The sequence below is a fragment of the Aspergillus neoniger genome, assembly GCF_003184625.1.
Source record: "Aspergillus neoniger CBS 115656 unplaced genomic scaffold BO87scaffold_6, whole genome shotgun sequence".
In the NCBI taxonomy this organism is placed as follows: Eukaryota; Fungi; Ascomycota; class Eurotiomycetes; order Eurotiales; family Aspergillaceae; genus Aspergillus; species Aspergillus neoniger.
This window is the reverse complement of record NW_020291134.1, coordinates 901,290-928,035: the sequence shown is the minus strand read 5'-3', so window position 1 is coordinate 928,035 and position 26,746 is coordinate 901,290. Positions and strand designations below refer to the sequence as shown.

Genomic DNA, 26,746 nt, shown 5'->3' with positions numbered 1-26,746 from the left:
ATTCCGATAAGTGTTCCCCTTGCAGTAACAACTTCCCTCTGTTACTAGCTCGCAGAGAGTGCCCTTGAGGAAGTCAGAATCTATCCCCTTCGACCTGAAAATAGCCACGCCATGGCAAGTAGGATCGCAGTCATATCCACGTATTTCGATTTCCTGTAAATATTCCCAAATTCTCATAAGCCTTTTCGCATATACTATCAGGGGAGCTTGGGAAAGGTTATCTTACGTCGTCACGACAGCTATTATCGCTATCTCAGTATCTTTGAAATAGATACACAGAGGTCTCCATAAAGGTGTTAACAACGCTTGTATACTGCGATCGCATTTAGCACGAGGCCCTGCTCGGTGACCAGGAACTCTAGGGAAGTCTTCAATAAACCCTACTAATGAAATGCTTAGTGACGTCATGGGTAAAGCATGTGGCAGTAGCGTCCCTCAATCCTTATTCGTTCAATTCTTTTGCTGATCTTTCGCCATGTGAGTGAGAAATACATCCTCTGAACGCACATACCAGCATGCCATCCTCACATGAGTAGTTCATCGACAATGAATTTTTTCCCTATCTGCATCATACATGAGGGCGATAATAATCAAATCTTGGCTCGACTGTCGATCACACTCGAAGGAACAGTATTCCATGCTTGTCGATTCCAAAAAAATCCAACCACAGGAAAGATGCACGAACTCATTTCTAGCATGACGATAACTTCAAGTTTGTGTAATTTGTGACCCTTTAACCAGTAGACTACAAGTCTTATATCGCGTCTCTTTGCGGGTTTAGACGAAGAGATATGTCGCATCGTCACTATTAAGGCACAGACCGGGATCTGCATCTACCCGCATTCCACCGCTCCCGCCAAGATATACACACCAGGGGTGAATCATCTTGAGTAGTGCGACAGTAAGGTCTTTCCGTGAACATCATGATCATGAGAGGATTGTCATTATCATCAATTCGATTATTGCGACCGCTGACCCTGTCTCCGCATGTCATTTCTCCTATCCACATAACGCGCATGCCAACCCGTCGCGTCTTTGCTAGCACCGCGTCCAGATCAACACCCACCGGTGACAATCCCAATCCCGACTTCTTATATGAACCCCTCGAAGGTGTGGAGAGAATTGAATACTATTGTTCAGGAGGCTATCATCCAATACAGATTGGAGATCACTTTCACGGCCGATACCGAGTAATACATAAGCTAGGACACCCCAACTATGAGCCAACCATGGAGGCTATCATCTTCGCACTGAAAATAAATTTCGCTTGCGAAAATGCTCAGATCGCTACTATGGGGGTCATCAAAGTTTCTTTGCTCTTCTTCTACCGGCGCATCTTTGGCATTTCTCGTCCGTTTGTCATGGCGAGCAATGTGCTCATTGCACTGATCTCCAGCTTTACATTGGCAATTGTACTGGCTGTTATCTTCTCCAAATGGCCGGTATACCTTCAATGGGACCCCACCGCCCCCTACGATATCAATGCGTCAGCGATTCTTATCTGCTACGTTGCCGGGAATAGCTTTTTCGATCTTCTGACGCTGGTTCTTCCAATTGCCGCCGTGCAGAGATTGCAGATGGATCAATCAAAGAAGCTCTTCATGTCCGTCATCTTTGTCTTGGGGAGCACGTAAGTGATATTGGAATCTATTTTCATCTATCTTGTCAGAAGACTAATATTTGTGATGTTGAATAGCTGCATGGTGGCATCACTTGTTCGACTCTACTATGCTGTTCAGTGGACGAAGGAGACTGCAACCATCAGTAGTATGTTCGAGGGTATGTTTTCCCGGTTAATATTGCATTTACCATGTTTCTCGTACACATTTGCTGACGAGTTAACTCTTTGTTTTCTAGCGCCCTTCATTTACAATATTCTCTGGGCACTTCTCGAGCCACCCATCTTCATTGTTGTGGGCTCTATGCTTACATTCGGACCCCTTCTCCGTAATTGGCGAGGTCCCAAGCAATGGATTCGGCTCATCAGCAGCAAGAAGGAAGGATCAACGAAGATTCAAGGCGCACGCAACCGTCCGCAGTCACATTTTCAGTCGGGAAACTCCCACCGGAGCGGAGCAGAGAAGACTTTGCCTCCGATCTCCTCCAGCCAGGTGGACCTCCTGCCAGTTTGAAAAGTGCATACTGGGTCATGAATGGTCATTGACACTATGTCTCTTTGGTCTTTATTCTTGTATCTTTTTCGTATCATTACATGCTACCAAATCTAGCTCGTGCTTTAAATCATAGTCACCTAGGCTCGGCCCATTGTGTCGCTGGAAAAGAAACGAAACTTTCAGCTCCAAGACAGTATACTTCGTAGGAATTATCGGTAGAGGAAGGCCGACTAGCACACTTTGAGCGAAATCACATGAAACTGCCAGCCCTTATTATGGAGAGAATCGTGCCGGTTCTTCCTCCTTCGTAGCCTTGTTAAGGAACAAGCTAAACACACAGAAGTGTTCCGGACAGTGGGTCATTCGCTTCGGACTAGTACTTGACTACCTCCGAGCTACCCTATCCTGTTCTGTTCTGGCGTGAGACTGACTCACCCTGGCTGGCTCCAGACAATCGTGGCTTCCACTCACTAGGCCGATGAACAAAGACCATCTTACGACGCTAAAACAGAGGGGGTAAGCGCCGGTCTCCGGGGGAGAGTGTGTAATTATTGCTGTCTTGTATGGGACCCTCCCCCTCATTTACAGACATAAATACTGATACCCAACCCCTCTTCGTTTCCTCATCCAGCATCTGAACTTATCTCTCCTACTGCTAAAGTGTCATTGTCGGCTTTGTCCTTTCTCTCATCTCTTCTCCCTTCCCACCCTTACTTTTTACAATCATGACCGTCCCCACCGACAAGAAGAAGCCCGCCTTCGTCGTGGTGCCGGGTGCCTCCCAGAACCCCGCGCACTACGCCCATCTTCTTCATCTCCTCCAGTCTGCTGGTTACGGAGCCTTTACAGGCCTTCTCCCCAGCATTGGCGCCCAGGGAGAGGTCACCGCAGCCGATGACGCTGACTATGTGCGAAACCGGCTGCTCCTCCCTCTCCTGGATGTCGGGAACCAAGATGTGATCCTGATCAGCCACTCGTATAGTGGAATGCCCGCCAGCGCGGCGGCCCGCGGTCTCGGACCCGCCGACCGTGCCGCTCAGGGCAAGTCCACTTCGGTGCTTGGCCAGATCTTCATCGCGACGATTTTGCCTCGTGGTGGTGATGGGTTGAGTGTTATTGATTCTTTTGGTGGAAATTTGCCCCCGCATATGTACATGGATGTATGTGCTCCTTCCTTCCCACCCATCATTTCCAGTATTAACGAGAAGCAATGAATGAATGAATAGAAAGAGCAAAACCTCCTCAAATGCGACGAGCCCAAGCCCCCTCTCTTTTACGACGTTGAACCCACTCTTGCCGACGCCGCTTGCCAGACCTCCCTTAGTCAGGGCTTGACTTCTTTCTCTAGTCCCTGTCCTGAGGCGAGCTGGGGCTCTGAGGCCTTCAAGGATAGAATTGCTTACATCCACACTACTGAGGATCGCGCGGTGCCGTACCCGGCCCAGACGGCTATGGTTCAGGCTACGGGTGCTAAGTGGATTACTAGGGAATTGGCTACGGGTCACAGTGCGCAATTGTCTGCTCCGGAGGAGCTGACGAAGACTATTTTGGAGTTGGTCAAGCAGTGGGAGTAGATAGATGTATTCATGAACAATTGGGTGTGTATTTAGCTGTTTGCAATGTTGTTTCAGAATGTAAGAGAATTCGCCAAGCTTACTTAGTAGAATATGTGGCTTTGGTATGGGGAGATGTTCAGTCACATTGGCAAATAGAATTATTTGTTCTTGTTGTCCTCTTGCTTATCCATCCTCCCGCTTCCTACAGGCACAACTTGAAGGCATGTGCCCCAAATGAGGGGCAGTGGGTCGGTGAAAGGAAGAGGAGGGTAGTGGAGGACGCCGCGACAAGCACAAGACACATAAGAGAAGGAAGGGGGGTGGATACTCCTGCTTGGTGTGCTGGCCAGTCGAGGAACAGACGGAAGTGGGAAGGAGGCAAGGCTGAGGCTCGTTAGGGCCAACTGGAACGGACACTCCCAAGCAACCTAGACTCCGCGGATAAACACTCCAGGAAGCTAGGTTAGCTCCAAGTGCTCCGTACTCTTCCCTTCTGTTCGGTTATCTGTCCATCGCTAAGGATGAACTAAGGATGGCCCCGAGCGTCCAATCTAAGTGGGTCTGACAGATTTAGGGCAGGCGGGGGAGGCTGTGGGCGGAAAGCGCCGACGGGGCGAGATTATATCTAGCCAGTCAGCCTAGTATACCAAAATATTACAGACATCTCAATGCATCTATTATCCTGTGATCAAATGAGTGCAGTCATCATTTAGTATTGGGTGTGTTATATAGACTTACCCTTGACTGGTAGATTCACAATGGAGGGGAATGGAAGTGGCCGTCAAGCGCTAAAATAGGTCAATGTACCATGCTGCAGGACACGCACTAACTGGCCAATGAGCCACTAGCTAGTAAGACTAGCTAGTTAGTAGCCAGTCTATGATAAACGAGGAGAGGCTTACATGGTTACATCTTTCTCCCCTCTTCCGATCTACCCGGTTTTAGCGACACATGCATTAGCTTCAAGTGGCGTTGTTGAAGTAAGCATCAGTGACGGTTCTCTCTGTTGTCGATGGGAGATCATCACAGCCAGGGGCATATTGAACGGAACGTGTTAAGACCTAGTCTCCAAGCATCTCCCTCGTTGGTTGTATGGCCTGCTAGTTGTCTATGTAACCCCTCATATTCTGCGAGTGTCAGAATTTAGTGTAATCAGTCGACCACAAAGAGGAGTGGGGAGAGATACGCTAAGGTCCGACATAAGCGCTAATTTGTATCGTTGCAGTCGTATCAGTTTCTATTACTATCAGTGAAGCTAGATTTATGCTTCGCTAAAGTAGATGCACATCAACGAGGAGTTTGAAGTAAGACGGCGATAAGCACCGTGACTATGGGGTCAGATCTATTCCTCTTCAGACGCGGAACCTGCATGCGTCTTCTTACTGCATATCTCATCTTATTACCATCCAGTTAGATCAATGTCTATGTCATGGAATCAGCCCAACCCTCGCCCCATTCCTCGAACAGAGCGTCAACCACAAGCTGCGGTGAGGACATCTCCATCTGGGAGGTCGTCGTCTTCAAGAGCCATCTCCTCCGATAGCTCCTGCATAGCATACATATGTTGAAGCTGTATAACTGTGAGGTTCTGACAGGCGCAGATAACCCAGAGCAGTACGAGCTCTGCCAGCTCCGCCATCTCGGCGGGCTGGTCCCGGATCCTTTTGAGGGCGTCTGAGTAAGTATCATTCAGAGTTCCTGGAAGAGAGGCCAAAGCCAAGCGCACAGCCTTCCGATTGATTTTCGGGAGGAGCGACTCGAGATGTAGCTTAGCGAGAAGAAACCTAGTATCCACATATTAACGTCGTCAGTCCTCGGTGTCATATATTACCGGTTGCATACATTCCCTGGCACTCCCCCGTGATGGAAATAATGATGTGTCTTCTCAAGTCTGGCTCGGCTCGAAGATGCTTGGATAGGCTCGACAGCGTGGGGAGCCGTGCAATCTCCGAATCCAAGAATAGTTCAACGTCTTCGTCCCGAGCCGAGATTTCTACCTTTTCGATGGAATTGAAATATGCGTCAAAGGTTGTGGAGAAACGTGAGCTACACATAATTTTAACATTTGAGCCAACGGAACTAATGGTGGATAGAAACCACAAAGGGTTATTCTCACTCTCGCTGTATTCGTCTAGAGCATCGATCACGATGAAGGTTGTTTCATATTCGAGGGTCATTTTGGTGAATATATCGAATAACTCCTTCCAGGTAGGGCCGGTACCAAGTCTCTTATGCGAATTATAAAGCGAGGATATTTCAGATGGCACTGTCCCGCTTTTCGCGTGTCGAAGTACTTGCAGCAGCAAGCTTGAAAGAAGAGCAACAGGGGTCTGTTCGTTTCGGCGTCCATACCTACAATAGATGTACGTACAGAGAGCGTTTCTCGAGGCCAGCTTATGCTCGAGCGTATCAACAACGATAGACCTGATACGATGCATTAGCTGTCAATGCAACATCTGAGGGACATATTCCAAGCAAATCAAAGAACAATAATAGATACATATATATGAATGAGAATAGATGAATAAAATACTTAGTCAATGTACTAACATTAGTCGTGTTTTACCAGCGCCAGCTAGCAAACTGGAGTTAGCTTCCCCAGAGTGTTAAAAATCTCAGTACTTACGTATGCCTGGACACCAAAGCATGCTGATATTTCCTTCAAGCCAATTGCAAACTTTCTCGTGTTTCATAAACCAGCCACCGGTTCCCGCCTGCACGGTCTCCAAGATTGCATCATGTTGCTTACGGAAGGGAAAAGGGCTAAGCCAGAGCAAGATCCTCTCGTTCAGCTCTTCCTCGTCCTTCAATTGTGTTTGGCTGACCTTCTGCCCGATTTCTGTAAGTTCTCTATGCGACGACTGCACCATTTTTCTGACGTCCTGTAATCAGCACTATGCCAAATATTGAAGACAAGCCGAGCATCTGTGGGACAGGACACCGTACATCAGGTCATTCTGCAAGATGAGACTGAGACTACCCTTTAGTCGCTCCAAGCAAGCCAGCTTCTCCGTGATATCCTTTTTTGTGAATGGCCATGTCAAAGACATCTATCGTTGACCGAACTTGGGCAGAGCCGTGAGATGATGTCTTGCAGCACACTCTGAACAAGAACGAGGAGACCATCAAGACCCACAAGAGACTCGGTCAATATGGACTTTCCCATGCCTAAAGTTACGGCCGCGTCCTCAGCATCATCAATACGGTCACTAAGCATTTCGAGCAGGTAGGTGGTGCTTCGTATCTCATCCCGCAACTGGAGTCGGTCTGCTGCTCCATGTTTAATTTCCCTGAGATAGCGGGTTGTGGTGGCTGCCAGTTCAAGGACGGCTATTACACTTGCGGTGATACTCAGAGGGTCGCTCATAGTGCGTGATCAAGCACTGCCAGGTCATTTCTTGCATCGAATGATATCCTGAAGGTTATATCCTGCCGGTCGAATAATCGGTCGTGTTGTTAAGGCTTGGGGGCGTTAGGCTACACGAGAGGTTCGGCTGAGTGAGGGGGTATTGGGCACTCTTAGCGGCCCAATGCGACGGATGGGCGGCTAGAGCCAGAGATGCTAACAATTTAGACGAGACAAGGAATAAAACACAGCCCTAGAACGGTACTCAAGACCAGCATTCGAAAAAAGTCACTTTTATATGGCCCGCTTTTGTAGGTTCCACCCAGTTGGGCATGCAGTAGTACTACTACCATCATACCAAAGATATACTTCTCAATCCAGTGCGGTTGTGAACCTCACAAAAGGTATCGATGACATGATTCAAGTAAAATGATCACTATACTTTGTCTTATTATCACATGATCCTGATGATTGAGACATCTTTCCTAAAAAGAGGCAGTTCTGGCATGATGGCACTTACAGGGATCGGGCGGAGATATGTTGAATCAGAATCGAGCCTAATAAGCTAGAGAAAGCACACTACGAGTTTGCTGAGAAGACTACGTAGTACTACGGTATCCTTTCCAGTTATTAGACTTATAATATGGTGCTACCCCGTCCACTCAGCCTTGTGCCCCTTGCTGGACGCAGCCGACTGGATTTTGAACCGTGAGCAAGCCGTTTCTTTATACAACAAAATGCGCGTGGGTAGATTGGGACAAAAGACATTCATAATATGGGTTAAATATGCTCTGTTCCCCTCCATTCCTGAGTTTTCCTTATATGATGGCCCCGATTAGGGCATAAATTAGGAGTATGAGTTCAGTGGGAATATTTCCTGATGAGGAAACATTATTCCTATCCCAGTCCGTCCATTCTTTGACTTTGAATTACGTCGACAGTGATAGCGCTCACCATCAGTGATTTCGCTGCGAATAATATGTTCGCAAGTATTATACTCAACAGGCCCCCGGCAGTCACACTAGAAAGTCTGTTTTCGGCAGCGCAATCAACAACTAATTTTTGTTTTCGTAGGCCCATATCGGACTCCGGCGGACTTAGCCCTATACCCCTGCTGTTTTGATATGCGACAGTCTGGTACAAAGATAAGCAGACAATACCAAGCTTTCCCCATTGCTCTTGTAACATATTTATAACTCTTCACTATGGATATATAGCTGGCCATACCATTATTCCCTCATCACTCCAAGCAACCACCCCCAAATCACCAACACTACAATGTCCGACATCAACCACCAAACCTACCACGCCCGCCTCGAGCAAATCCAGCGCATCGCGCAACACCACTCCCTCCAAATCACCACCATCACCCCAATCGCATACCAAGAACTCGGCCCCTGTCCCTACAACAACTTCATTTACAAGCACGAACTATCCCAGCCCCCTTCAAGCACCTCATTCCACCCCCCAAACCCCTACACCACCTCCCCCCCAGACAGAACAACAACAACCTACATCCTCCGAATGAGCAACCCCCTAGCAATGGGCATCAACCCACACGCCTCCCGCATCGAGAACGAACTCGCCGCCATGTCTCTCGCTCGTCAGGGACTCGAATCACATCGTCCCGGATTAGGCTCTCTCATTCCCAGAATACATACCTTCTGCTCAAAGCCCACTCATCCAGATGACTTACCCTGGACACTAATGGAATACAAATCCGGCGTACCACTAGACGAGTTCTTCCCTTCTCAGTGGGATTCAATCAAGAAATCAACCATCGAGCAGGTCGCAGATATACTCGCTGGACTCCGGAACTGTCCACTCCCATTGGGGATCACCTACGGTGGACTCGCTCTATCCTCTACCGATGGCAGAATCATCAGTGCGGAGATGACCACCACGAATGGTGGACCGTGGCCTACCTACGAGGCACTGCTTAAAGCACGCCTACGGCACGAGCTACACGATGCTGACTCCAGCCCTATCATTAACGGATGGCGAAGCAATGGAAATGGAATCCGAGACCGCCTCGACTCCCTCATCGACAAATTTCCCTCTCTGACCTTCTTTCGGACCCTGATACCAGAGTCCTCGTCCACGGTGACCTGAGTAATCCTCTCCAAACCCCACAGACCACCCCATCTACCCATTAAGATACTAACTAACACGACATCCAAGCAATGAACAACATCCTCATCGACCCCACCACATGCAAACTCACAGCCCTCATCGACTTCGACTTCGCCTGCATTGCCCATCCCGCTCACGAGTTCCTCGTCTCGCTTCAGGATCTAGGCGGTAATGTAATGGGTCCTTACGGGGAGGATCCGACGGAGGGGAAGTTGGCGCAGGCTCTGCTTTCTGGGGGGTTTAGTGATGGTGATGTTCCTGGTGAGCTATGGTGGATTGGGAAGACGTTTAATGCTTGTTTGGCGGAACGGGGGGTGGTCACGGCCTAGTGATATCGGTGGAATGGAGGTGCTGTGTCGGTGGCGTGGGCTGGAGCAGTGCGTGTGTCCGTTTCATTTGGCTGCGGAGTTTATTGTGGGGAGGATGAGTGAGGAGGCACGGGCAGGGGCGAGAGAGGGGGCGGAGGGGGAGGTTGTGGAGAGGATGGAGGGGTTGGAAGGGTTTTTGTAGTGGGTTTTAGTGGATTAGGGAGTGTATGGGGTGGTGTTGTGGATTCCCCCGAAGTATGCTGTGTTCTGTTGAAGTGTTGGCAGACAAAAGGCATTGTAGGTGTAGATTTCTACAATCTAGGTCAAGCTTACTGCATATCGCTTTCATATCTCAACGCAGTCGACCAGCCCGCAGCTAACACAACATGACAGGAACTTGTATGGATTTTAAACGCCCGGAAGCCCTGTCCATAAGGTAGAAAACTAAATTCCGAAATTGAAACATGTCCAACCGATAGCTTATCCTCCTAGCCTAACGCCCAATTGTACTCATTACGAATCATGCTACACCGATAATCATGCTACCACCGTCTACCATACACCGAGTCTTCACCGCGAGAACTTCGTTTCGCCTGTTGACGGCTTCGATCGCGGGAGCCAGAGGTCTGCGTCTCACTGGCATATGTTGAACCCGAGGCGCTATCAGCGCCGGAATTCAGCAGCTTCGTTGTCTGATTCAGGTCGAGATCGGGGTCGCTGTTGTAACGTGCTTCGGCGTCCTTGCCAAATAGAGCCATCATATCCTTCATCGTCAGCTTGGCTGCTGCGGTCTTGCCTTCAATGGTAACGTTGGCCAGCTCGCGCTTGCGATCTTGCAGATCGATAATTCGTTCCTCCACGGTACCCTTGATGATCATCTTGTAGATCTTGACGTCTACTGTCTGATTCAGACGATGGACTCGGTCAATGGCCTGCTCTTCAACGAACTAGAAGGGATTAGCATATGTCTTTCCGAGGGATAGTGGTAAACTTACAGGATTCCAGAAAGGCTCTAGAATGACCACACGACTTGCGGCAGTCAGGTTCAGTCCCAGCGCACCAGCGCGTAAACTGCAGAGAAGAACCCTTGTGCCACTGTTGTTCCGCAGCTTGTTGAGACTGGCCTCTCTATGATCGTTTCGCATGCCTCCGTCATATCGTGCGTATCCGATTCCGGTGCGCTTCAGGAATGGCTCGATCTTGTCAAGCATGGAGGTAAAGACCGAAAAGACAATGAACTTGTGGTCTGATGACTCCCGCCTCAAAATCTTCATTAAACGCCGGATCTTCGTCGAAGGCAGGATCTTGTTGTCATCGTCTCCTGCATTCAGGTAAATGTCGTCATCGTCAGACTCCACCTCAGGGCTTCGGCGACTGATGCCCGTTGGCTTGCGAGAGGGAGACTCAGGCCCATCGTCGTCACTGTCAGAATCGTCCGAATTCAACCATTCACCACCACCCTCTGCGTCTTCATCATCGGTGCCTCCAGCTGTTCCAAGGCTCGACTTTCCGCGCTGAGCTTCCGGAACAATCCACTCGCCGTCGTCCTCATCTTCATCGTCGCTATCTAGCACTACTCGTCGGTTTCTCCGCCGGATGACCTGCGGCTCTCCGCGGTGGGCCGATGGAGACTCTGTTAGATCGATAATTGACCTGCGGTCACTCTTCTTCTTCTTGCCGGTATTAGTCAGGTCGGCATCCAACGCGACCTCGCACTCTTTACACCTGCTATTACCGCCAGACGCCTCCTCTTTCTTCAAATCCATTTGGCAGATATCACACTTCTTGGACACAACACTCAGTGCCCCAAAAAGGTCTGCCATGCTGTCCAGCTCATCATTTTTGGCGGGCTTCTGGCTGCCTGATTGCCCGTTTTGCAGGAGAACGTCCTTGTCCTGAGCAAGGTCGCTCTTAACAAGGTCGGGGTGGTTGCAAGATTGCCGAAGACGCAACAGCAACACCAAAGCGCCAGCATAGTCGACCTTCTCACCACCCATCATCTTCTCGAGACTGTTTTCTGTTCTCTGCTCCAGGCGCTGGTAGAAGTTCATCTCGCCCGGCATAAAGTCCGCTTCGACCTTGATAACCTCTCGCTTGACGATGTGGAAGCCAGAGGACTTCTTCTCCCCGTCCTTACCAGGCTTGAGGTTGTCATTCTGCTTCAGAATATCCTTCGTGCGCCGCTTCATGAAGATCTTGAGATAGATCTGCAAACGCTCTATGGCTAGACCTCCACGGCCGTTCGCTATTGGCTTCATAATTTGCTCTTTCCATGCCGCCAGATCATTGAACGGCTTGATACGTAGGAATTTGATCAAGCTCTGTAGTTCGTCAAGGTTGTTCTGCATTGGCGTTCCCGAAAGGCACCAGCGGTACTCTGCATCCAAAGAGTAGGCAGCTTGTGTTGCTTTCGCGTTGCGGTTCTTGATTGTGTGGGCTTCGTCCAGAATTATCCGGTACCAGTAGACGGAGAAGATGGGGGATTTCTTATTGTTCTTGTCCTTTGCACCATGCTCTGAGGTCAAGGTACCATACGTGGTAATAACCACATCATAATCCTCAAGCTTGTCCGTGCCCTTAGTCCGTGCGTTTCCGTGGTATACCAGAACCCGCATTCTGTGCGAGTGTTCAACCTTATCGCTGATCTCAGACTCCCACTGCTTGATCAGGGCTAGGGGAGCGACGACCAGAGTCGTCTTGCTCAGTCCAGCCGGTAGTTTGCGGTTTTCTTTCTCTTCTTCATCGTCACTGCTCGCATCCTCGTCCTCGACATCAGCCAAGGGTCGCCTGAGACCATCGGCGGGCTTTCTGTTGGATAGCATCAGAGCAATAGCTTGAACAGTTTTACCGAGACCCATGTCGTCTGCCAATATTCCACCCTTGGGAAGCACTCCCTTGGTCTTCTTCCGGCCAGTCTCTTTGTCGCACATCCAATTGACTCCTTCCCGCTGATGAGGCAGTAACTTGACCTTCAAGCCTTCCACTGTCCCATCATCTTCCTCTTCCTCCTCTTCTTCTTCCTCTTCATCGTCATCTTCCTCATTCTCCGATTCAACTTCACTAACATCTTTCTCTGCCACCTCCTTGACTTCCACGACTTCCTTGACCTTCTGCTTCACAGGGGACTTGTTGGACTCGGTTTCCGATTCATCAGTGCTCTCATCCGCAGTATTGGATTCCTGTACAGTTACAGTTCCCAACTGGGCAGCAAGATCATCGATGTCGGCGTCCGACTCCTTCTCCTGGGACTTCTTCTCGGACTTCTCTTGCTTCTTTTCCTTGTTCTTCTTCTTCTTACTCTTCGACTTGGGTTCCTTCTCCTCTTCATCCTCAAAAGCACCCTCTAACAGAGCCTTGATATTCTCATTCGCCTTGGCCGTATCCACATAACCGTTGACATCCATAGAGCCGAATCCCGGACCCCGAGATCGCACACTCGGCGTAAACCCACCCTCACCAGTCAAGTCGACAAAGTTCCTCAAGTTCTTCGATGCGTTCGTCATCTTAACGGCAGAGGGCTTCGAGGCGAAGAATGTCTTGGGGGCACGGGGTGTATTGAATGTGAAGTTCTCTGGGCGTCGAATCTCAACAGCTCCACTGTCGACCGGGCGGGAGAAACGGTTATTGTTGTACGCAGACGGTCTAACGGGCTTAAATGGGTCAAACCCTTCCCTTCTGGGGGTTGAGAAGTTATTAGGCCCTGGAGTAGTGGGGGGACGATATTGCGGGGCACCATTGTGCGCAGGATTCTGAGGCCGAGGCTGTTGTCTGTGATGCTCCGGACGTTGGTGGTTCGGTTTGGGGATGTTGAATGGGTTGCTAGAGTGGTGACTCTGATGATGCACTGGGCGAATAGGAGATGGCTTTCCGAACTCAGGATGATGTGACATAGGACGATGGGGTTGTTCTTGCGGCCTTCTGGGCGTGAAGGGGTCCGCGGGGGCGTCGCTTTCTTTGGCCATGGTGTATTATTCTGGTGAAACTTCCTTCTGAAGCTAGGTGGTGGCGGCTAATCGTCGTGTGCCGAGGGACACAGTGGGGGGTATCAGAGGCTGTATTATCGAGATCTAGGTTGCATAGATATAGTGTTTCTATCGTGATTATGGCGAGTAAGATCTTTTCTGTTCTTGTAGACGAGGCAGACTGTCAGCCAGCACATCACGTCACGCGGGGTTGTATCGAGACTCTCGCTATCAACTCTTATCTCGGTATGAAAGGATAGAGGGGATATGAGTTGCCTACCTATCTGAATCAGGTCATAATATTGCAAAAGAGGCTAGAAAGGGCGAAATCTGGAGTAGTGGGAGGGGCTTTGGACGTGTTGACGGAGATCGGCTCTGTTTAGCGCTGGCATGCCACATTTTATCGATAGCGCTATCGCTCGGTTTGCCCGCATTGCCCCAGCAACCACCGCCCACCCAGCGGGGTGACAGGTCACACAACAGCTTCAGGTACACACAGCAAGTACGAATCCACCTCCACGAATTACATTGGATTAATCCTGAAGCTTATGTGCGGGAAATATTGATCTAGGTCCGCAGTCCCATTTGTCTAACTCAGGCAAAAAGTCTGAGTCACAGTAGTGATCAACTAACTGAGGTTGCCTGTTTGTATTCCTTCCCGCTGCCATGAATACAGTAAGCTATGGATTGACATTCTCCGTAAACATTACTCTATGAAAGTTACTAAGCTATCTGTGACAGTAGTCCTATAAAATTAGAGTCATTCTAGATCTGCGCAGTAAAAGACATTTGAAGCTATTATAAGATATTTCAGAATTCTCTGTACTCTGTTCACCTATAGAATAAATAGTAGCAAAGATGATTATATATCGCCAATCACCCCCTTCAAAATTTCCGGAACAACTGTACCTGCATCACCCTCAAAAAACCAATCTCCAGGTTTCAACCCCGAAGAGCCAACATCGTTGCGGTCCATATTTACCACTGCCACTCTAGCTCCTCTACTGCGAGCCTTATCCACATATCCTGCCGCAGGGTATACCCTCGAACTTGTACCTACTACCAAGATCAAGTCAACATTTCCGTTGTTCAACCATTCGTCCACATAATCAATTGTATGTAATGGGAGACTCTCTCCGAACCACACCACCCCAGGGCGTAGAAGCCCGTCTTTGCATTCCGGGCAGTGGGGGAGCTCTTCATAAGGCACTGCGGAAAGAGGAACACGCTCGTCCGACACATCAGCCTCCACATCCTCATTGTTCCCTAGTGCACTAGAGATGGATCGAGAAGCCTCTTCGCCCGTTTTATCTGTTGCGGATGGTTCTAGCTTCTTTGGCAAAGCGAGAGCGGGAACAATTGGGTCGGTGAAGTCTTCGCGGGAATAGCTGCAATAGAATGATGTGCATTTCACTGTGAAGAGGGAGCCATGAAGAAGGTGAAGTTGATGCGGCGGGTGCCTAGCTCGTTGCGAAAGACCTGAGTATATCAAGCAACTGATTAGTCGAGTACCACTTCGGGGCAAGACATGATTTCAACTCACCATCAACATTCTGACTCAGTGTAATGAAGTCCTTGTTCTTTCGGGCAAGCTCAGCCAGAGCATAATGCGCACGGTTGGGCTGTGCCTTTAGAGCCATGTGCCTCCGATAACTGTAAAATTGCCATACTAAGTCTGGGTTGGCATCGAATGCCTCGGGCGTTGCCAGGTCCGTCGCGTCGTATGATCGCCATAGACCACCCGCTCCTCGAAAAGTGGGAAGACCTGATGACGCAGAAATACCGGCTCCTAATAACGCAATCACTCGCCTGCAGCCTTTCAGGTAGGTGGTGAAAGAGCTGAGGTCTGCTGCGGGGATAGCCGGAGGAGCCATGGCGGGCTAGAAATCGGAGAGAGACTCTAGACTGGGCACGACACTGGATATAGGATAATCATGTGTTATCGCAAGGTTAATATGGTGTGTATTTGTGGGAAAGAATGTCTGTTTCCCTCAGAAGGGAGAGGTTGTGTGTCGAGTCAGTCATTTGGAGAAGTTGTAGCTAAGTTGAAGTTCTGCGGAGTCGGCCTTACGCTAATGGTACCGATGACGTGGGGTCGCCTTGAAACTATGCAATCGTGCCTTATACTTTGTATAATTATTTCGTCAGGTGAACCGAACAATAAGTTTAGTTTATCAAGATATCTTCTGGTGTTTATTAAGAATCTGATACGGGACAAATGGTTTATCTATATTACCACCCCTGTGTTGTGCAGATCAGAGGTACACAGCAGCAAGGCTACAATACCCCGCAGGGTCCAATGCTGGGCAATTTATACTTTCTCCCCACAATAGAACAGCAGAAGTTAACTATATGAAGCAGGAATGCCAGAGCATTTATAAGTACATCACTCGCACACTATCCCGTTCAACAATCAATGTTGCTCCTCTTGTGGCAGCTCAATTCCCACGGCCTTCTCCGCATAAGCACGATTTTCATCGTTCTTCGCAGCAACAAATGACTTCACATAGCTTGGTACTTCAGCAACCTTGTTCCCGGTGCTGGGTATAGGCTCGCCAAATGTCTCCCAAACAGGGACAACGCCAGTCCAAACTCGATTCGTGATCTCTTCACTGCCTGTATCTTTCTTCTCATCCGAGACGCTACCATCTCGAATCTTACCACTGCCGCTCATGATCTTAACCTTGAGGATAACGGTCGAGGACATTTCCGCACGGTCTGGTGGAACACGCGTATGCGCCCAACGATCCGATAGCACCGAGTTGGTGATCAACTCCATGGCGTAAAGTTTCTCGGCTTCGTCAGTAACCAACTTAGCATAACCTTGGAGAATTGCAGATCGATAGTTGTAGCTATGGGAGTTCGGTGTCAGAGACAAGATCAACCCGTCGACCTTGCTAGCAGCCACGCAGATTGGTAGTCCTTCTCCTTCGGCATCTCGAGCCAGGTTCATGATGCGGGAGCTGACATAGCCATGAAGATAACAGTCAAGGGGTTCGTCAATGCTGGCTGAAGGGTAGTCGAATGATCCCATTTGTCCGATCATAGGCAGGATTGCAGGGAAGGGCTCCGATGGTCCGGGGCTGAAGGATACATGGAGAACTTGAGTGGAGTCGATGATTTCATGAATGGCGCCCAGGTCATAAGTTGCTGCGGTCTCTTAGTAAAGTCCTTCGACGCAAAGTTAGGGAGTGAAGCGAAGTATACCTCGATGCTTGTAGCGGTTGACCGTGTTCGAGGGCCGCTTGGGGTATGTTAAGGTCCTTGGCATTTTTGAATTTGACGAATCGAACAATATATACGATGAAGAACTGACTACTAAATACCGTCTAGCATAGAAGTAATGGAGCACTCGAGTGAGCAACGAATTCTCCTTAGATCTTCAATGGAGTTTACTTCTACTATATATATATATATTGTACCCAATCTTGGCATATCATTGACGTGACTCAAAGGCCAACTTGAGTCATCGAGTAATCCCATCGAAAAACAACCCAACCCTTGGGATCGTACTGCACTGGCCCAAACTCCTCCGACATCTCGTGGTTGTGGTACGCTGTACAAGACCGAGATAAGAAAGAAGGTGGGAAGGAATCGCAGATTCCAGCCTATCCAGACAAGCGGAGTATGCGAGTCTATCGCAAACCCCTCAGCGTTGATTGGTCACTGCCGCCGACCGGGGCTGCCAGCCTGAGGCATTCAGCGAACGGGCTAAACCAAGGGACGCTCGGAGGTCTCGCAATCACCGCCGACCTTCCGAACCAAACGCGGGCCAGATAGCCAGTCTTTATTTCGACAAAGCTTGCCAACACCTTCAATGGTGCTGCTATAACGATGTCGACATGCAAAGCAGCCATTCGCCAATGGCCTCGTTGCCTTCGTCGCCAGGCACCTCGAATCTCCCTCTCGCATCTTAGTCGGCCGGTGCTCCAACAGCCTGCTCTTCGCCGTACTTACGCTTCGATCTCCGCCGCGGAGCTCAAATTCGGCCAACCGCTACACGAGACACACCCCCATATACTGGAACCGGGAGAGCGTGCGTAACATCACTTCAGTTCCCGCGGATTTCAATGACGCATATTATATACGGTATTAACGCATCTCAAAGTGACACCCGGAATAACGGCTCTCGAGTACGCCCAGCGCCGATCTCGTCTCGCGAACAAACTACCCAAGTATGCTGTCGCGGTGCTGGCTGCTGCTGAGGTTACGTACCGGGCTTCAGGCATCTTCAATGAATACCGACAGGACTCGAATTTCTTTTACTTGACCGGTGGGTGGTACATGGTGTCCTTGTTTACAGGCAACAGAAATGATTGACATAGCTCTTTGTGGATAGGGTTTAACGAACCTAATGCGCTGGCTGTCATCGGTGAGCTCTAACTACAACATTCTGTTTGGGAATTGGCGCTCATTATAAGCAGCGAACGACGGATCCGGGAACAACCATCTCTTCCACCTTTATTGCAGGGAGAAGGATGCGAAGGCGGAACTTTGGGACGGTGCTCGTTCCGGTACCCGCGCGGCGATTGATGTCTTCAATGCGGATGAAGTAAGAGTTTACTTTGCTAATCTTTCTTGGTCGCCACTAACACTGCGCTGGTAGTCCGGTGACATCGAACGTATTGGGGACCTTCTTCCTAAGATCCTTGCGGATGCGACAGAAATCTACACCGACATTCCCGCTTTCAACCCTGGACGGTCATCTCTGCATCGGTACCTCTATGGTCCTACGGGAGCTTCCGAAAAGCTCAAGAAGATAGTCGACCACCGCAAGGTTAAGCCTTTGCGCTCCATCCTTAATGAAATGAGAGTCTTTAAGAGCGAGGACGAGGTCGTGCAGTTGCGTCGTGTTGGACAGGCTTCTGGAAGGGCGTTTACGGAGTCTATGAGGCAGACGTTCTCCAAGGAAAAAGATCTGACTGCTTTCTTGGAGTATAACTTCAAGCGCAATGGCTGCGATAACAGCGCCTTTGTTCCAGTCGTTGCAGGCGGTTCTGTAAGTCACCTATTGGGAAGGTATTGGTATCGTGCGACTAACGTGTGTAGAACGCCCTGAGCATCCACTACACAAGAAACGATGACGTTTTGAGGTATGTGCCGCAAGAACCATTGTCATTGCAATACTCATACATTACAGGGACGGGGATATGGTCCTAGTTGACGGAGGTGGTGTACGTGTATCTCATACGTCTGTCGATTACCGAGACTAACTGGTTGATAGGAGGCAGGCACTTACATCTCCGACATCACGAGAACCTGGCCAGTGAACGGCAAATTCTCTGACCCTCAGCGCGACTTGTACAATGCCGTGCTGAATGTGCATCGCAGCTGTGTCTCGCTGTGCCGCGAAGATGCTGGGCTCAGCCTGGACCGGCTGCATAGCGTTGCGGAGACCGGCTTGCGGGACCAGCTGATACAACTCGGGTTCGATGTTTCCGGAGGCGTAGGTTTTCCAGTCTGTCACAAGGTCTTTTCGATGCTAACCAAGATTAGGCCATGGGCATTCTCTTCCCTCACCACCTGGGCCATTATATTGGTCTGGACGTGCACGACTGCTCCGGGTATTCCCGGGGATATAATCTCAAGGCAGGCCAATGTATCACTGTGGAGCCGTACGTATCGACGCCTTTCTGTGAGGTTGAGCATGCTAACAATCGGTGCAGTGGCATCTACGTTCCAGATGATGAGCGGTGGCCGGCACGGTTCCGGGGCATTGGCATCCGGATTGAAGACAGTGTTTGTGTTGGAGATGACAGTCCCATTGTATTGACCACGGAGGCAGTTAAAGAGGTAAGCGAGCTTTCCCAGTAGTGAAAGACGTGTTACCGTGGTTGTGGTGACGAACTATTGGGCTGACTGACGAATCTGCCATCTAGGTCGATGATATCGAGGCCCTTCGTGATTAAGATGGACGAGGGCCGAAATTGTGTAAAGCTAGATACCCTTGCATAAGATTGTAACATATATAACATAGTGAACCGAAATTTGGAGGTATAGCAAACAAAATGGCCGAGTTGAGCAAGAAGTAAACAGAGACAAGCCGGTTTTGGTGCTTCGTGTGGCTCGTGTAGACGTCACCAGTCAGCAGTCAGCACTTAAGCGTGGACGCGTGGGGCGTGAATACAGGTACTACTACTTCAGTATAGAGGAAGCAGAGGAGGTTGGAATAGACGTGCCAATTGTTACACAAAAGGCACAATCAGCAAACTCAATCATTCAGAGACTCCCTCACTTAAGAAAAGGGATATCTGTGCAGATTGTTTCTGAAGGGTAACCCCAGCAAGCCCCAGAGAGGAATGAATGAGAGGAGAAGAAAGAATGGTTCCTGCTGCGCGCCGGGCGGTGGTTGTCCGGCGCACATCCCGGAGCCAAAACAAACCCGCCGGGGCTCCACCGACCTTCCCTGACACGCTTAGTCGTTTCTCTACTAGTCTAGTCGGGCTTGGTCTCTCTTCTCTTTCCATCATCACCACCACCACCCATTCAATCTGTGTCTCCCTTAGACCCTTCTCTGTTGTCTTCCTCCCCCCCCCCCAACACTCTCACGCGGGTTTTGCTGCATTGCTTCCCCTTCTCCCAGGGCATGGCTTTCTGCTTCTCTCACTAACTCCCACTGCCGCTCTTTATTTGCTCATCTATCGCGTCGACAATGGCCTTTTTCTAACCGAGTAATCAACCCCCGTCGAGACGTGTAACGCATCGCGTGCTCGCCTCCAACTGCCCCTCCTTTTTCTCTTGCTGGTGTCCAACTCACAGCAACTCACGCTCATATAGTGCCTTGGATTCTGTTACCACATGGCAGCTGTATTCGTACCACCTTCGCCTCGGTCTTCGCTTAATATGTCGACTCGCCGACCACTTGCCAACGTGCCGAATGCTACCAATTCCCCTCACAGGTCAGGCCTCGTGCCTGCCAAACGTCTACGTCCAACTAGTAACCAGATCGACATCCCTTACGGCCAGCCTCCCCCGAAGAAGCAGGTAGTGGACGGTCAGGAGGCGGACGCTCGTTCCCCATCCCGGACCAGGGCGTCCGCATACCAAAATACCGACTCCAAATTATTCTTGCGGCGCACGAATAATGCTCAGCCGAGTGCCTTCGAAAGGAAACTGGTCGCTGTGAGAGATAAAGAACGACAGGCACAAATGAAAGGCACGAGGCACGAGAGGCCGTCCGCGGAGACTCTCGATTCCATCCGGCAGTGGCAGAGGCATTACCGCAAGGCGTTTCCTCAATTTGTTTTCTACTTCGATAGCATCCCGGAAGATGTTCGCAGCAAGAGCTCTAGACAGGTGCTTGCATTGGGAGCGGTAAGTTTGCATCTGGCTGACATCTCCAGCACTTCATGATCCCCTATCGGAACTGCGTGCGGAGGGTCAACGATGCCCCACCGGTCCATGGTGGAGGTAATTCCTATACAACTGCGTGACTTTACTGACTTCATTCGTCACAGCGTGACGAAAAATTCTTCTCGCGTCTAGTGACCCACGTCGTCACGTCACGTCCTATTCCTCCGGAGAACGGTCCTACGAATGCACCTGAATACAATGCGGAGTCGGCGGAGCAAGCGGCGGCGGACGGTTCGCTGCAGACAGTAAACCCATCCCTGCTCGAGAAGTGCGCCGATACACACCTTCATATGACCTTGAAAAACGACGCACGGCGGGAGCAGAAGGGCATGGACGTTTTACACAGAGCCCGCCAAATGGGAATGAAGATCTGGGCGATTGAGAAACTGCAGCGCATGATCACGGCGATCAATGATGGCGATGTCGGAGGACATGATGGCCACGCGACGCGAAACAACAATGTTGTTGGTGGTCATGCTAGGGCTCGGGGTGAAAACGATCTTTCGCAAGTGCTTCAGAATGAGCTGAATGGCCCGTCGGATCGCAATCCCCTCTCGGTCCTGAAGGAGCTGGTCATGTTTAAGGGTCCTTTCATATATGTCCATGACATGGACGAAAAGACGCGCCCTGTGATGGTGCGAGAATACCCGAAAGTTGCAAGGCGGCAGGATGGTATATGGCCGCAATTCCGAAGTGCACGCCTAGGAAAGTGCCCGTTCATTGAGGATCCCCCTACACAGAAAGACATCGACCGCCAACGCGCCCGTATAAAAGAGAGGACGGAGAGACAGGAAAGGGACGAAAGAGCTGTTGCTAATGCTGCCCCTGTACAAGACATTCCAGATGCGAAACTAAATGCACCAGAAACTCATAGGAAGAGTACAAAGCCCGAGGATAAGACTCCCGAATTGGGCCAAACAGAAGAGGCGCCCCTTGAGCCCCAGCTTGAACTCCAGGATGCTCAGTCCACGAAGCAACTATCGCCCAGGAAAAGCTCTGAGAGCTTCGTGCCTCCGCCTCCGCAACGGAAGGGGCCATTTTTCCATGGCCGTGAACCTGCCGCATCAGGCGTACAACCCTCGAATATTACGTCCGCCATTCGTTCGCAAATGGTTTCATCGACTGCTGCGGCACCCGGTGCCAAAGCTGGCCTGAGCAAGGAAGTTCATGAACTCAAGAGAAAGGTGCTCGAAAAAGGAAACGGAGGGCTTGCAACGGGCACTATGCCTCCATCACACCACGCCGTAGATGGATCCGCACCGCTGAAGACGAAACCATTGGAGAACAGCCTCGGCAATATGCAACCGCCTAAAAAGCTTGTAAACGTCCCGGAAGAGGAATCAACGCAATTGGAGAACAGTGGCGCTCCTAAGCGGCGGATCGGTGATCGAAAAACCATAATAATACCGAAAAAGAAGGAGAGACGGAGAGACCCTAAGCCAGGCTACTGTGAGAACTGCAGGGACAAGTTCGACGACTTTGAAGAGGTTAGCGTCTGGAAGCTCTAGATTCAGAAACGACAATGCTAACCTTTGGCAGCACATTGTGACCCGAAAACACCGCCGCTTTGCGACCAACCGAGCGAACTGGGCCGAGCTCGATGCCTTACTTTATCAGCTGGAGAGGCCTGTGAAATCTGGTGCGGAAGGAGTCCCAGGGTTATAAGCAGGCCGTGCGTTCGAGAATGAATGGAAAGGATATGAAATTTGTTGCGGCTCGTCTATTTCCCTGGACTGAACTGGCTGCAGCGTTGCCCGCGGAGATGATCTGCTAGCCGCTCAGCCGTGTTAATATGTGAAGATATTCAGCTCGTCTTTTCATAACACTGGCATATACACCCGTCATCCAATCATTGTCCAAGCCTACGTACCACTTCGACAGACGATTCGATTAATACTGCATTTCTATTGCTTCATTTCCCCTTTCCTTATTTCCTATCACCACTTCCATTTACAATCCGGTCCCCCCTGTAATTGGTGCACAACCGGCGTCCTTGGATTCTGCATGCCATATCCCTGCATACTGTTGACTGATGAATGAAAAGCATCTAACGGCCTCGCCAGCAACGAATTTTTGAGAAGATTTTGGAAACCCCACATCAGTACAGAAAAAACAAAAAGAAAGAAACAGAATCAGATTGGAAATGAGAAACGGGAAGGCAAAAACAAAAACAAAGAACAAAACGAACCAATGAACGAAGGCAGGTGACACATGGGACTCATCAACAACCAGGACATACATACATTCATGCATCCATGCATCCATGCACACACACCGCGCTTATTGGGAAGACAAGCTTATACTTCAATGGTGTCGAGGATTGCATACATTTTTCTTCTCTCCCTTACTTTCTTTTTCTCTCTTTTTCCTATATAGTATTTCTTTTTTCTTGCATTTTACTTCTTGTTCCTACCATACCTTCATGGATGGAAGAATGGATGTACTCGAATAAACCGAGGGGTGGTTGGTTGCATACAAAAGACATGGCGGTACATGTCTGGACTGGTGTTGATGTTGAGAATTTTTTTTGTTTGCTGGCTGCTTACGAGCTTGGTGGTTATTTTCTTTTCTTCTCTACCCTTTTGTTTCTTTCTGATGTCGTGTCTCACTATGAGTTCAGTTTGTTGGCTGGACATCGTGTGTCACTATACTACTACTAGCCTTTAGCTATAGCTACTACTGTAGCTATAGCATAGGCTGTAAGCATAGAAATGGAACCTCTTACTACTACATACACACCCACACATCATCCAATTTAATTTTACACTTGCAGCAAGGAAAAGCCCACCTAAAATCTCCCAGTTCTTGAATCTACACAGTAACTTGTATCACTACTAAATCACACCAACCTCGGCCCACTGCCCATGTCCTCGGTCCGGGAAAACAGAAAAGAATGGAAGAAACCTAGCAGTGGAATCACCTGCATGTAAGTATCCGCCCTAAGACGGGCATAATTCATCCGTATCGGGTAAAGCGTGAAATAATGCCGACGAAATGTTAGGGGATTGGCACTAAATTATTAACTAAGCTAAGGTTTTTTGGAAACTTTGATGGTTTTCTGGGTGGATGATCCGGACTACGCGGCATCATCTATACCAGCATGGGTTATATAAGGAAGACGGGTCGTGGGGGTGGCGGGTAGGTAGGAAGGAAACTTTTATTGTGATGTTATTGTACTGAACTCCTCTTGTGAATCCTTGTGTTTATTCTTTTGGTGTCAACCATTGTGCCTGTGCCAGGGTTTATGTGGGGTATTGAATAAGTTTCTTTTTTGATAACGATCCAGAACCTGAAGGAACTTCTTTTCCCCTTCTCTTTTATTTTTTTTAGTTTGCTGCCCACGGGTAGTGACGACATTAGCCCTTTTTTCTTTGGCCCGTCGCTCCGTTTTCCGACTCGGTCTTTCCACGCCCATCGGTGCTTGTGCGTACCTGCGTGTTTGCTGCTTTCGGCTTCTTGCGGTTTGCCTCCAGCTTTACCTAGATTTGCCTCTTCAGGGGCGACTAGTGTTGTCGCTCTTCTTTCTTCTTTTTTCAAGACGAATTCTGCTTCGTTTCATATCTATACTTCGCTTTTTGCTATCATCATGGCTTCGAGATTCTCGGCGCAATTGCTAGTGCCTTTGGCGAGGTCGTCCGTTCGCTGTCGGGCTGCATCCGCTCCCGTCTTCTCGGTTCTCGCCGGCCGACATGCCATCGCCACTCCTGCTCCAACGGAGCTTCAGAGACGGTATAGCTCTCATTCTCCGCTGGGGGCCGCCTCGGCCAATCCCCGGAAGAAGGTGACCATGCAGACGTTACGGAACCTCTACAAGAAGGGTGAGCCAATTACGATGCTTACGGCGCATGACTTCCCCAGTGGTCATGTTGCGGAGATGGCGGGGATGGACGTGGTCCTGGTCGGTGACAGCTTGGCCATGGTCGCCCTCGGCATGGAGGATACAAGTGAGATCCTCATGGACGAGATGTTGTTGCACTGTCGGAGTGTCGCACGTGCTGTCAAGAGTGCATTCACGGTTCGTATCCATACCATTCTGCTTGAGAGAAGGTTTATACTAACGTGCATTTTCGGTGCAGGTCGCCGATCTCCCCATGGGATCTTATGAAGTTTCCCCGGAGCAGGCTGTTCAGTCTGCCATCCGCATCGTGAAGGAGGGTCGCGTCCAGGCTATAAAGCTCGAGGGTGGTGCTGAGATGGCTCCGTCCATCAAACGTATCACGCAAGCTGGTATCCCTGTGTGCGGTCACATCGGGCTTACGCCTCAACGTCAACATGCTCTTGGAGGATTCCGGGTTCAGGGCAAAACGACCGCCAGCGCAGTGAGGCTTCTGAAGGATGCTCTAGCTGTCCAAGAGGCTGGCGCATTCATGATGGTTCTGGAAGCGGTGCCCGCTGAGATTGCCGCCCTCATCACGAAGAAGTTGCGTGTCCCCACGATTGGCATCGGTGCTGGAAACGGATGTTCCGGACAAGTCCTGGTCCAGATTGATATGACCGGAAACTATCCCCCGGGCCGGTTCCTTCCCAAATTTGTCAAGAAGTATGGCGACGTCTGGGGAGAGGCTATTAAGGGTATCCAACAATACCGTGATGAAGTCAAGAGCCGGGCGTATCCTTCCGAAGAATACACCTACCCCATTGCGAAGGAGGAATTGGCCGAGTTTGAAAAGGCCATCGAGCATTTTCACAAAGAATAATTGCTCAGGAACCCACTCTGAGTCCTAGTGTCTCATGCTGCAAGCGTTGTTTGATTCAATTTCTTTGAAGCAGCATATAATGCATATCATGTCCAGCAAGTCGTTTCTGTGATACCTTGGTATTTCATGTTCATGTCCATAATTCTCATACAGTGTCAAATGACCTTTGACGATCTTTGCGCATAGTTGCCTTCCTCCTCACCTTCCATGTTAGCTTGTTGAGATGTATCTGGTTCAGCAAGATTACCTGTAAATAGTCCAGACAGCTGTTGCACTAATACACATCAACCTCTGCTCATCATTAGCCGAAAGCGGGCGTCATAGAGTAAGCAACGATAAGTTGCTCGTCAGTCTTGAAACACTGAATGTTGTAAGTAAACGAGTGGCTTAGATCCACGTATCAAGACGGCTTACCCTCCATAAACCACCCACACCTTCGTCTAAGCCAGGAGCAAACACACTGTTGACATAACAGAATACCGAGTCGGATTCTTTACAGTCCAGCTTCTTCCTGAGAAACTTTACGACTGTTTCGAATTTTTGTGAGGCACTGATTTTGAACACACGGTTCTTCAGGATGGGAGCTGAAGGCAGTGGCTGAAAGCGAACGGTAACTGGTGCACCGTTAGTCTTCTGTCAACATATGGCTTATCCTGATAAGCCGCATGACGTTAATAGATATGGGCGCTAGCAGTGAGGGGCCAGTCTGGAGCCCGAACCAAGCTCATTATTGTAATCGAGGGAGCATTTGAAACATATTGGGGCAGTAAAGTTGTAGTAGTGCTGGTAGTAGTTTTACTTGCCTTTTCCCGTATCGACAGCCTCAGCGTCCGCCAATGCTTGATGGGCATCGCGGGGTAAGCTGGTTAGCACCACCGAGGCGGACATGGTCATTGGCAAATCGGCACCGTGTTTGTCATCTGGTATAGGTGCATTTTGGGTATTCGAGGAAGAATCAGAAGATTGTTTACGATTGGCTGGTCTGTGAGCGAGTTTGGCTTGGTCGGGTTTGGGTGAGTTTTGGGCCGAGGGGCCCTGGGGTGATGGGGAATCCATGTTTGGCGATAGGGGTTAACGCTGGGTAGCGCAAGTTATGCTCGAGGTTAGATGAGTAACTAAAGAAGCAGACAGTATAGTATGAGTAGAAACAGCGAGAGATGATAAGGAATGTGAAGAAAGAAAGTGCAGAAGATGTTGGTGTTGATGGTAAGGTTGATGCGAGTTGTTGATGTTCCATTCCCTTGGCTAGGCGCCGATGGACACCTGAGGCAGGGGGG

The 26,746-nt window shown here is 49.7% G+C and overlaps 12 protein-coding genes across 12 annotated transcripts; 7 read left to right on the top strand and 5 right to left on the bottom strand.

The window, feature by feature from the left end:
* Window positions 1-1,105: 1,105 nt before the first annotated feature.
* Window positions 1,106-2,139, top strand: BO87DRAFT_328633 (uncharacterized protein). Its single transcript, XM_025620227.1, has 3 exons — window positions 1,106-1,630; window positions 1,697-1,779; window positions 1,858-2,139. The coding sequence occupies exons 1-3, from the start codon at window positions 1,230-1,232 to the stop codon at window positions 2,130-2,132; spliced, it is 759 nt and encodes a 252-aa protein (XP_025483042.1). The 5' UTR covers window positions 1,106-1,229; the 3' UTR covers window positions 2,133-2,139.
* Window positions 2,140-2,711: 572 nt separating this feature from the next.
* BO87DRAFT_328628 (alpha/beta hydrolase) lies at window positions 2,712-3,846 on the top strand. The gene is made up of 2 exons (XM_025620226.1): window positions 2,712-3,274; window positions 3,341-3,846. Exons 1-2 carry the CDS (start codon window positions 2,840-2,842, stop codon window positions 3,686-3,688), a joined length of 783 nt encoding a protein of 260 aa, XP_025483041.1. The 5' UTR covers window positions 2,712-2,839; the 3' UTR covers window positions 3,689-3,846.
* Window positions 3,847-5,054: 1,208 nt separating this feature from the next.
* BO87DRAFT_413622 (uncharacterized protein) lies at window positions 5,055-7,110 on the bottom strand. The gene is made up of 7 exons (XM_025626585.1): window positions 6,807-7,110; window positions 6,617-6,690; window positions 6,297-6,544; window positions 6,221-6,245; window positions 6,042-6,094; window positions 5,513-5,936; window positions 5,055-5,454 (listed from the first exon to the last, which is right to left on the bottom strand). The coding sequence occupies exons 1-7, from the start codon at window positions 7,035-7,037 to the stop codon at window positions 5,142-5,144; spliced, it is 1,368 nt and encodes a 455-aa protein (XP_025483040.1). The 5' UTR covers window positions 7,038-7,110; the 3' UTR covers window positions 5,055-5,141.
* Window positions 7,111-8,243: 1,133 nt separating this feature from the next.
* BO87DRAFT_413621 (uncharacterized protein) lies at window positions 8,244-9,384 on the top strand. Its single transcript, XM_025626584.1, has 2 exons — window positions 8,244-9,128; window positions 9,198-9,384. Exon 1 carries the CDS (start codon window positions 8,295-8,297, stop codon window positions 9,126-9,128), a length of 834 nt encoding a protein of 277 aa, XP_025483039.1. The 5' UTR covers window positions 8,244-8,294; the 3' UTR covers window positions 9,198-9,384.
* Window positions 9,200-9,897, top strand: BO87DRAFT_423177 (uncharacterized protein; the record flags this gene model as incomplete). The annotated part of the gene is made up of 2 exons (XM_025627153.1): window positions 9,200-9,410; window positions 9,851-9,897. 2 exons carry the CDS (start codon window positions 9,200-9,202, stop codon window positions 9,895-9,897), a joined length of 258 nt encoding a protein of 85 aa, XP_025483038.1.
* On the bottom strand, window positions 9,780-13,765 carry BO87DRAFT_328627 (putative SNF2 family helicase/ATPase). The gene is made up of 3 exons (XM_025620225.1): window positions 13,700-13,765; window positions 10,453-13,583; window positions 9,780-10,404 (listed from the first exon to the last, which is right to left on the bottom strand). The coding sequence occupies exons 2-3, from the start codon at window positions 13,417-13,419 to the stop codon at window positions 10,000-10,002; spliced, it is 3,372 nt and encodes a 1,123-aa protein (XP_025483037.1). The 5' UTR covers window positions 13,420-13,583; window positions 13,700-13,765; the 3' UTR covers window positions 9,780-9,999.
* Window positions 13,766-14,197: 432 nt separating this feature from the next.
* BO87DRAFT_328623 (SIR2 family NAD-dependent protein deacylase) lies at window positions 14,198-15,441 on the bottom strand. Its single transcript, XM_025620224.1, has 2 exons — window positions 14,963-15,441; window positions 14,198-14,898 (listed from the first exon to the last, which is right to left on the bottom strand). Exons 1-2 carry the CDS (start codon window positions 15,291-15,293, stop codon window positions 14,282-14,284), a joined length of 948 nt encoding a protein of 315 aa, XP_025483036.1. The 5' UTR covers window positions 15,294-15,441; the 3' UTR covers window positions 14,198-14,281.
* A 169-nt stretch (window positions 15,442-15,610) lies between these two features.
* Window positions 15,611-16,792, bottom strand: BO87DRAFT_352927 (pyridoxamine 5'-phosphate oxidase family protein). The gene is made up of 2 exons (XM_025621210.1): window positions 16,627-16,792; window positions 15,611-16,569 (listed from the first exon to the last, which is right to left on the bottom strand). The coding sequence occupies exons 1-2, from the start codon at window positions 16,688-16,690 to the stop codon at window positions 15,833-15,835; spliced, it is 801 nt and encodes a 266-aa protein (XP_025483035.1). The 5' UTR covers window positions 16,691-16,792; the 3' UTR covers window positions 15,611-15,832.
* A 461-nt stretch (window positions 16,793-17,253) lies between these two features.
* On the top strand, window positions 17,254-19,233 carry BO87DRAFT_301473 (aminopeptidase P family protein; the record flags this gene model as incomplete). Its single annotated transcript, XM_025619163.1, has 10 exons — window positions 17,254-17,455; window positions 17,528-17,692; window positions 17,759-17,791; window positions 17,844-17,971; window positions 18,026-18,418; window positions 18,469-18,512; window positions 18,560-18,593; window positions 18,644-18,865; window positions 18,916-19,034; window positions 19,086-19,233. 10 exons carry the CDS (start codon window positions 17,254-17,256, stop codon window positions 19,231-19,233), a joined length of 1,488 nt encoding a protein of 495 aa, XP_025483034.1.
* Window positions 19,234-20,013: 780 nt separating this feature from the next.
* Window positions 20,014-22,527, top strand: BO87DRAFT_373907 (protein serine/threonine kinase activating protein nimO). The gene is made up of 3 exons (XM_025622671.1): window positions 20,014-20,733; window positions 20,877-22,259; window positions 22,312-22,527. Exons 1-3 carry the CDS (start codon window positions 20,218-20,220, stop codon window positions 22,435-22,437), a joined length of 2,025 nt encoding a protein of 674 aa, XP_025483033.1. The 5' UTR covers window positions 20,014-20,217; the 3' UTR covers window positions 22,438-22,527.
* Window positions 22,528-23,926: 1,399 nt separating this feature from the next.
* On the top strand, window positions 23,927-25,747 carry BO87DRAFT_373904 (3-methyl-2-oxobutanoate hydroxymethyltransferase ECM31). Its single transcript, XM_025622670.1, has 2 exons — window positions 23,927-24,787; window positions 24,849-25,747. The coding sequence occupies exons 1-2, from the start codon at window positions 24,359-24,361 to the stop codon at window positions 25,467-25,469; spliced, it is 1,050 nt and encodes a 349-aa protein (XP_025483032.1). The 5' UTR covers window positions 23,927-24,358; the 3' UTR covers window positions 25,470-25,747.
* On the bottom strand, window positions 25,551-26,667 carry BO87DRAFT_373903 (ubiquitin-like protein ATG12). Its single transcript, XM_025622669.1, has 4 exons — window positions 26,273-26,667; window positions 25,884-26,083; window positions 25,717-25,830; window positions 25,551-25,659 (listed from the first exon to the last, which is right to left on the bottom strand). The coding sequence occupies exons 1-3, from the start codon at window positions 26,523-26,525 to the stop codon at window positions 25,771-25,773; spliced, it is 513 nt and encodes a 170-aa protein (XP_025483031.1). The 5' UTR covers window positions 26,526-26,667; the 3' UTR covers window positions 25,551-25,659; window positions 25,717-25,770.
* Between the last annotated feature and the right edge of the window lie 79 nt (window positions 26,668-26,746).

What these genes read in the sequence shown, in the direction of transcription:
- BO87DRAFT_413621 (XM_025626584.1), top strand. Translation starts at nt 8,295, where the DNA reads ATGTCCGACATCAACCACCAAACCTACCACGCCCGCCTCGAGCAAATC.
- BO87DRAFT_373904 (XM_025622670.1), top strand. Translation starts at nt 24,359, where the DNA reads ATGGCTTCGAGATTCTCGGCGCAATTGCTAGTGCCTTTGGCGAGGTCG. An exon ending in CTGTCAAGAGTGCATTCACG is followed by an intron (nt 24,788 to 24,848) that starts GTTCGTATCCAT and finishes TTTTCGGTGCAG; the next exon opens with GTCGCCGATCTCCCCATGGG.
- BO87DRAFT_352927 (XM_025621210.1), bottom strand. Translation starts at nt 16,690, where the DNA reads ATGCCAAGGACCTTAACATACCCCAAGCGGCCCTCGAACACGGTCAAC. An exon ending in CAACCGCTACAAGCATCGAG is followed by an intron (nt 16,570 to 16,626) that starts GTATACTTCGCT and finishes AAGAGACCGCAG; the next exon opens with CAACTTATGACCTGGGCGCC.
- BO87DRAFT_328633 (XM_025620227.1), top strand. Translation starts at nt 1,230, where the DNA reads ATGGAGGCTATCATCTTCGCACTGAAAATAAATTTCGCTTGCGAAAAT. An exon ending in ATCTTTGTCTTGGGGAGCAC is followed by an intron (nt 1,631 to 1,696) that starts GTAAGTGATATT and finishes GATGTTGAATAG; the next exon opens with CTGCATGGTGGCATCACTTG. An exon ending in CATCAGTAGTATGTTCGAGG is followed by an intron (nt 1,780 to 1,857) that starts GTATGTTTTCCC and finishes TTTGTTTTCTAG; the next exon opens with CGCCCTTCATTTACAATATT.
- BO87DRAFT_413622 (XM_025626585.1), bottom strand. Translation starts at nt 7,037, where the DNA reads ATGAGCGACCCTCTGAGTATCACCGCAAGTGTAATAGCCGTCCTTGAA. An exon ending in ATCTTGCAGAATGACCTGAT is followed by an intron (nt 6,545 to 6,616) that starts GTACGGTGTCCT and finishes ACAGGACGTCAG; the next exon opens with AAAAATGGTGCAGTCGTCGC. An exon ending in GCTTTGGTGTCCAGGCATAC is followed by an intron (nt 6,246 to 6,296) that starts GTAAGTACTGAG and finishes CCAGTTTGCTAG; the next exon opens with CTGGCGCTGGTAAAACACGA.
- BO87DRAFT_373907 (XM_025622671.1), top strand. Translation starts at nt 20,218, where the DNA reads ATGGCAGCTGTATTCGTACCACCTTCGCCTCGGTCTTCGCTTAATATG. An exon ending in AGGTGCTTGCATTGGGAGCG is followed by an intron (nt 20,734 to 20,876) that starts GTAAGTTTGCAT and finishes CATTCGTCACAG; the next exon opens with CGTGACGAAAAATTCTTCTC. An exon ending in AGTTCGACGACTTTGAAGAG is followed by an intron (nt 22,260 to 22,311) that starts GTTAGCGTCTGG and finishes AACCTTTGGCAG; the next exon opens with CACATTGTGACCCGAAAACA.
- BO87DRAFT_328623 (XM_025620224.1), bottom strand. Translation starts at nt 15,293, where the DNA reads ATGGCTCCTCCGGCTATCCCCGCAGCAGACCTCAGCTCTTTCACCACC. An exon ending in ACTGAGTCAGAATGTTGATG is followed by an intron (nt 14,899 to 14,962) that starts GTGAGTTGAAAT and finishes TGATATACTCAG; the next exon opens with GTCTTTCGCAACGAGCTAGG.
- BO87DRAFT_328628 (XM_025620226.1), top strand. Translation starts at nt 2,840, where the DNA reads ATGACCGTCCCCACCGACAAGAAGAAGCCCGCCTTCGTCGTGGTGCCG. An exon ending in CCCCGCATATGTACATGGAT is followed by an intron (nt 3,275 to 3,340) that starts GTATGTGCTCCT and finishes ATGAATGAATAG; the next exon opens with AAAGAGCAAAACCTCCTCAA.
- BO87DRAFT_373903 (XM_025622669.1), bottom strand. Translation starts at nt 26,525, where the DNA reads ATGGATTCCCCATCACCCCAGGGCCCCTCGGCCCAAAACTCACCCAAA. An exon ending in GGCTGTCGATACGGGAAAAG is followed by an intron (nt 26,084 to 26,272) that starts GCAAGTAAAACT and finishes ACGGTGCACCAG; the next exon opens with TTACCGTTCGCTTTCAGCCA. An exon ending in GTGTGGGTGGTTTATGGAGG is followed by an intron (nt 25,831 to 25,883) that starts GTAAGCCGTCTT and finishes TACAACATTCAG; the next exon opens with TGTTTCAAGACTGACGAGCA.
- BO87DRAFT_328627 (XM_025620225.1), bottom strand. Translation starts at nt 13,419, where the DNA reads ATGGCCAAAGAAAGCGACGCCCCCGCGGACCCCTTCACGCCCAGAAGG. An exon ending in TAGAGCCTTTCTGGAATCCT is followed by an intron (nt 10,405 to 10,452) that starts GTAAGTTTACCA and finishes AATCCCTTCTAG; the next exon opens with TTCGTTGAAGAGCAGGCCAT.